General features: G+C 49.9%; 1 protein-coding gene across 1 annotated transcript; it reads left to right on the top strand.

The window, feature by feature from the left end:
• Nucleotides 1-604: 604 nt before the first annotated feature.
• LOC133161046 (uncharacterized) lies at nt 605-6782 on the top strand. The gene has a single exon (XM_061289224.1). It carries the CDS (start codon nt 605-607, stop codon nt 4691-4693), a length of 4089 nt encoding a protein of 1362 aa, XP_061145208.1. The 3' UTR covers nt 4694-6782.
• Nucleotides 6783-7079: the final 297 nt, after the last annotated feature.

Here is a 7079-nt window from a genome sequence, read left to right as displayed (position 1 = left end):
AGATGTGAAGAAGCAGCTAATGTCAGATCCTGACATTCTGGTTTGTGCCGAAGAACGATTTAAACGTCATCTTTTGCATCACTGCAGAATGTTCACTGAGTCACAAGCTAAAGTTGAAAACGAGACAGATGCATTATCTAAACAGTTGTTGAAATTACAGTTGGCAAAAATGCATGGTGAAGCTAAACAGTCTAAATCACAAAAAAAGGAAATGCAAATGTCACAGGCTCCTCAGGTGGTGGGGCGCGGAAGGGGCCAGTTCCGGGGCGGATACAGAGGCCGGGGAGGGAGTGCACCTGCTTACCCGGGGAGGGCAACATACAAGCCCCATTCAACAAATGCATGTTTCATCTGCGGCGAAACCGATCACTGGGCAAGAGGATGTCCACAGTATCGACCACGCGGAGCCACCCACCCAGCCGAAGGCCCGCCATACCAACCCGGAGCGCCGATGCAACAGGCAGGAACAGCTCCACCCGGTGGACGGCCCTGGCAACAGCCACAAACGCACGGAGGTCAGTACTACCAACATGATGATCTCTGGTGTGGACAATTTGAATAGGGCTGCCCGGGGAGCCAGGAAAGCAGTGGCCCGGCGGAGCCAATGCTTCATGTGACAGTGGAAGGAAAACCTGTGAAGATGCTGGTGGACACGGGAGCAACTTATTCATCAATAAACACTGCCCTTCCTGTATCCTCACTGTCAAAGAAAACAACGACTTTAGTCGGCTTCTCGGGACAACCACGTACTCTGCCTTTCACCAAACCACTTGAAACTGTGATCACCCGAACAGGGTGTAGACTGTGGCACAAATACATCCATTCCACAGACACTCCGATCAATTTGATGGGAAGGGACTTGCTGTCAGCCGTTCAAGCCAGAATTCTGTGTGGGCCAGAGGGAGTGATTATTCAATTTCCAGATGGCATCAGCATCCAGTGCTCACAGCAGCTACAACAACATGGTCAGTGGCTGATGGCGCCCCTACCGGCAGAAGCAGAAACTGCAACCATCTACTGGGCCAGGCTGGAGCCAGAGACCCCTGCTGGTGGCGGTGTGTTCTCGACCTACCTACTGTGGAAGCCCTGGATCTGCTCACTGGCGCCATACCACCCACCTGTTGATCCTTTGCATTGCACGCTATATTATGACCGAAAAAGTGATGATGTTTATCGGGATTTGTTTGAAGAAATTGAAGGGCACATGTGGGATTTAACTTCATCATGCATTTTGATTGGTAAAGAGGGAGTTGCAGCAGCTACTGAATTAACACCAGAACAAATGCAGTGGTTCAAAATGACAGAAAAAGGGGTACCACACATTTCACTAGCTCTTGCCCCAGGTCATGAAGCCAGAGAATTGGGCTCAATGGTCAAACATTTGTTGCTGCAAACCGACTGGCGGAAGACACACATCCCTAATTTGTACTGGTCAGAGTCTCAGAAAGCTTACCAAATTAAACAACCCATGGTAGACTCAGGGCTGCCGGAGATGATGTTGGTATCTCGCACACATGGCAGGGAATTAACTGATCATGAGGACGCTGAAGTAATGCTCGCGGCCTTGCCCGACACCTTGTGGTCCCAAGGTCCATTTGATGTCGGGTTTTGTCACTCGATGGCCCCTATTGATCTCCAAATGGATGAGACGCAGCCTATCAAACGACCCCAATATCGTTGGCCGAGTGAGGCGAACCAAGGCATGGAAGACACTCTCTGCGGCCTCTGGGACGCAGGGGTGTTGGAAGTGTCATGCTCCGAATGGAACACCCCGTTAAGGCCAGTCCAAAAAGCAGATGGGAAAACATGGCGCATGGCGCATGATTTGAGAGCAGTAAATGATGTCACTATAACTCCTGTTCTTCCTGTGCCAGACCCGCACCGAATCCTTGCATCATTGAACCCTGCCTATCAGTGGTTCACCGTGATTGATTTGGCTAACGCCTTCTTCTGCCTCCCGCTTTCCCCCTCAGTGCGGCACGTGTTCGCATTCACTTACAAAGGGATGAAATTACAATACACTCGCATGCCGCAGGGATTCAAAAATTCGCCAGGATTGTTCAATCAGGTCCTCAAAGAACTCCTCGAACCATGCCAAATGCCGGATGGCACATTGTTGTTGCAATATGTCGATGATTTGTTGATTGCAGCAAAGGACGAGCAGGCGTGTCTTGCAGGAACAAAGAAAGTGTTGTTGTGGTTAGGAGAGAAAGGGTTCAAGGTGTCAAGGAAGAAACTGCAATGCTGTCGCCAACAGGTCACTTTTCTAGGTCGAGTGTTGACCCCTAGTGGCCTCGCCATGTCGCCTGAACATAGAAACTCCATCCTCCGGCACCCACGGCCCGCCACCGTCCAGGAGATGCTATCATTCCTGGGGTTGTGTGGCTACAGCAGACATTACATACCCTGTTTTGCCGACAAAACTGGTGTCCTCCGAGCCCTGATCCGCGAACAGGGGGCCAGGAATCTCAAGGCTTGCCTGGTCTGGACACCGGAGGCTACCGAGGTCTTTGTGTCACTGGTGCAGGAGCTGGCCTCTGCTGCGACCTTGGCCACTCCTGACTACACTCTGCCCTTCCATCTAGATGTCTCTATTTCAGGGAAAGTTGTGAATGGAGCTCTGTACCAGAAAATGCAGCATGGACGTGCAGTGTTGATGTATTGCAGCGTCCCCTTGGACAACATTGAGCAACGACAACCCGATTGTTCCAGGTATGCGGCTGGCCTGGCGAAGGTCTTACTCAAAACAGCCCACACGGTCATGGGGCATCCAGTCTATGTGTTAACTGATCATGCGGTCTCCTCGTTTGTCGCATCGGCGGCATTCACGTTGACTCCGCTGCGACAAACACGATTGTTGAAAATATTGACTGCCCCAAATGTCAACTATGTCCATTCCGGTGTGAACATGGCCGATCAATTGTTGGTGGGACCCCATGAGTGTGCATCAAAGGTCCAGACGGTGACGAAAGTCCGACCTGACCTCTATTCCACTCCGCTCGGGCACGGTCGGGTGGCGTTTACAGATGGCTGCTGTTGGAGAGACAGGATGGGCTCCCTCCATGCGGCCGCGGCGGCGGTCGAGTGGAGGGATGGCTCCTTCCAGCCTCTTAAAGTGATGAAGCTCAACACCCACCCATCAGCCCAGGCGGCGGAAGTCTTTGCTCTGGTGTTAGCTTTGCGACAATGCAAGGGGGAGGCCGTGACCATCTATTCTGACTCCGCTTATGCGGTGTCGGCGGCTTTGATCGATCTGGTAGGGTGGCTACAGAATGGGTTCACGACGGCCAGAGGCTCGGAGATTGCGCACAAGGATTTGATGTTGCAGTTGTTTGAGGCGTTGAAGTACCCGAGCGAGGTGGCCATTGTCAAAGTGCCTGGTCACTCCAAAGCTGACACTTTAGTGGCTAGGGGGAATCGAGCGGCTGATGAATTGGCCAAGCAGACGGCCGGGTACGGCGGGGCAGAGGACATGATGGTGTCCCGCGGTCCACTAATTGTGGACGGGGAGCACCCCGACTCCTGTTTGCCTCTGTCACTCTCGCATGCCGATCTGTGTGCCGCCCAGGGTGCCACCTCCCCGGAACAAAAATCGGTTTGGCTGGCAGCAAAGGCTGTCAAACGATCAGATGGCTTGTGGGTAGGACCCAAAGGACAGCCAGCTCTTCCGGAGGGAAGGCTGATGTCGGAGATCCTGACACAGGCTCACACACCTTCCCATGTGGGTCCCCATGCCATGATGATCCATCTTCGAAGTTGGTGGCATCCCAAACTCTCGGATGTGGTCTGGAAATTCGTTGCAGATTGTGAGTCTTGCCAGACGTTCAATGCACGCCCTACGTTGAAACCAAAGCCCGGCCTGTTTCAGCCGGCCCCGTGGCCGGGGGCAGAGGTGATCATTGATTTTACCGACATGAGTACAAGAGTGAATGGGAAACGCTTTTTGCTTGTGATGGTTGACGCTTACTCAGGCTGGCCTGAGGCATATCCGTGCTCGAAAGAAGATTCTACTGCTGTGATCAAGGCTTTGATCACCCATTACATCCCCACGCATGGTTTCCCGGCCCTGATCCGCTCTGACAATGGTACACACTTTAACAACAAAGCCTTGGCCAAGGTAGAATCAATTTTGGGGTTGAAGCATCGATTCGGCTGTGTCTACCATCCTCAGAGTCAGGGCGGAGTTGAACGTATGAATCGAACACTGAAGGAGAAATTAGCCAAAATTATGGCTCAAACGACAATGAATTGGCTCCAAGCGCTCCCGCTTGCCTTGTTGTCTGTGCGGCAATCCGTTAACAGGCGCACTGGATTCGCACCATTTGAATTGATGACGGGTCGTCTAATGCCGGGACCAGCAACGACGCTCGTCCCACCAGAGGATGTTACGGTACCAAATTTGTCTCATGCAGCATACTGGTCCTATTTGTCTGCTTTGGTGTCCAGTGTTTCTGCACAGATTGGAGAGAAATCCGCTGCGGCTGCGGCGGAGGAAGGCGTGTCAGCGGAGAAACAGCTCACGCCGTACGTGTACGTCCGAGTCATCTCTAGAAAGTGGACGGACCCCCGGTGGAAGGGCCCCTTTCGTGTCTTGGCCAGGACGTCTCACGCGGCCCAGCTCGACTTCAAAGGACGCCGGTGGTATCACTACTCACAACTCCGTCCGGCCCCAGAGTTTGTTCCGTCAGGATGAAGGTATTCCTGTTTGGCCGTGTCCCGGACCCGGCCAAAAGGGGGGGAACAGAAGGAACAATACGGAAAAGGAAAGGTTTTTGGGAATTTTCAGAATTATTTTTAGTAGGAGTGCTATGTGTGAGTTGTCTTTTTGTGTGGGCATTGATGACAATTGATGAGACCATCCAGCAGAAAACGTCCCAAATTCAAAATTCACCCACCAACAAACAATACCGATGCAGAGGAAAAGTAGTCTATGAAGCTGAGGTGAACACAACAGAAGAGCTCTCACGAGAGGAACAGGAAGGTTTGAGACAGAGATGTGACAGCAAAAATTGGCAAACGTATGTCACGTTGTCTAATTGGACAGAGACCAACCAAACCTTACATGACAAATTGGAAAAGTACCAGAGAAGGGTGTGGAGGAACCAAATTCAACAAGTAAAGAGAGTATTGGATTTAGCCCCACCCGATAGAGAAGGGACATGTATTTACCAATGTAAAGAAGATGGACAGTTTGTTGTTGCTTCGTGTCATGGGAAAAAAGAAAGCCCATTTTTGACAACCATGTGACTCAACAAAATATGACATGTTTAAAGTTAAACGGAACCGGCATAAGTATTGGGACAATAGATCCCACATGGTGCAAAGTCAATTTGTCACTGAATGTAACCTCTCCTCTCTCTCGTGCAGACATCTGGTTGTGGTGTGGTGATGACAAATTATATGATCGCTTGCCGAAGAACGCATCAGGTATCTGTGCCCTCGTGTCTTTGATAATGCCTGTGGTGGTTGTCCCCATTGAAATACAGAATCTCAATTGGGACCTGGAGTTCCCACTGGCGGAGCTCCTGAAGCGAGCCAAAAGAGACGTTTTGCCCCCGTGGTTGAACGACGACGATCCAACATATATTGACGCTATAGGAGTGCCCCGGGGTGTACCAGATGAGTATAAACTCGCTAATCAAGTGGCTTCGGGATTCGAAAGTATCTTCCTATGGATCACCCCCAATAAAAATGTAGACCGCATTAATTACGTTCATTACAATGTCCAACGACTGGGTAATTATACAGCTGAATCATTCGCCGCAGTTCATGAACAATTGGCTGCAACGTCGTTAATGGCGTTCCAAAATAGAATTGCGTTGGACATGTTATTGGCTAAGGAACATGGTGTATGTGGAATGTTTGGTGACGCATGTTGTACTTTTATCCCAAACAACACGGCACCAGGGGGCCGACTGACCAGGGCGTTGGAAGGACTAAGGACACTGAACAAAAAGATGAAAGATCATTCAGGTGTACACACCGATATTTGGTATGATTGGATGAAAGCGTTTGGAAACTGGAAAGGGCTCATCATGTCTGTGCTTGTTGCTGTGGCTATTTTCACTACAATCATGATATTATGCGGTTGTTGTTGTATTCCATGTATTAGATCACTCACTGTCCGGTTGATCGAGAAAACCGTTGGCCCGTTGCCACCGATGGGGCAATATGTCCTGTTGACTCAACATGAGCCGCAGGGGGAAGGAAGGATCGACACCACGCTGGTGGCTGTTTGCTAGGGTAACGGGTGATGACCTCATAAATGAGGTCATGAGAGGGAATAAAGGGAAATGTGCTTTTGGGAGTTTGCAAACATATTTTAAGGTTGTGTTAAACTTATAATCATATTAATATCTAGTATTGGAGTGCTCGTGTGGATTGGTGGGGCCGAGGAATGTGCAGGCAAACTGTATGAACTTGTTTTCTCGGAAGTGTTGTGTATAGTTCTAGACAGGGAGTACCGGACGAGATAATCTCAAGGTCGGTGAGCTACGAGAACAACGAGCAACTATATGAAACCAGACTTCGAGGGGAAAACCAAACCGTCTGACCTCAGCGACACCTGGACGGGGAGGAGATGGCCATCCACCAATCATCTCACAATATTTTGCATGCTTTAATATTCATATTGTGTTTCTTTAAAACTGGGCAACCCGGAAGAATGTGTCGTCTTTGGTGGTCACAAAAACGCACGAGTTTTAGTGTGAGGGACCCGGGACCCAGGCCTGTATTAGTGCGCTTTGTCAGGAATAAATAATTGGTAAATTTGGTCTAATTGATCTACTGGTCTTCTCTTTGACAGAACGAACTCGCAAAATTGTTAGGTGCGCCAGTGTGTGGATTAGGACATTGCAATTTATGTGTTAAGTGTTGATCACAATTTGGAGTCAGATCAATAGCTAAAATCCGTATCCTAACAATCGTTACACCCCTAGTATTTAATATGAGGTGCTCATACATTTATTTGGTTTGACAGTCATACTGGCCCTCCGAAAGAAGCTATGACTACAATGCGGGCCGCGAAAAAAATGAGTTTGACACTCCTGTATTAGGGTACCGAGCCAAACGGTCCTCTG

This window comes from Syngnathus typhle, linkage group LG10 (genome assembly GCF_033458585.1).
Source record: "Syngnathus typhle isolate RoL2023-S1 ecotype Sweden linkage group LG10, RoL_Styp_1.0, whole genome shotgun sequence".
NCBI classification, from domain to species: domain Eukaryota; kingdom Metazoa; phylum Chordata; class Actinopteri; order Syngnathiformes; family Syngnathidae; genus Syngnathus; species Syngnathus typhle.
This window is presented reverse-complemented; position numbering and strand designations above follow the sequence as displayed.

Coding starts and splice junctions, on each gene's coding strand:
- LOC133161046 (XM_061289224.1), top strand. CDS start 605: ATGCTTCATGTGACAGTGGAAGGAAAACCTGTGAAGATGCTGGTGGAC.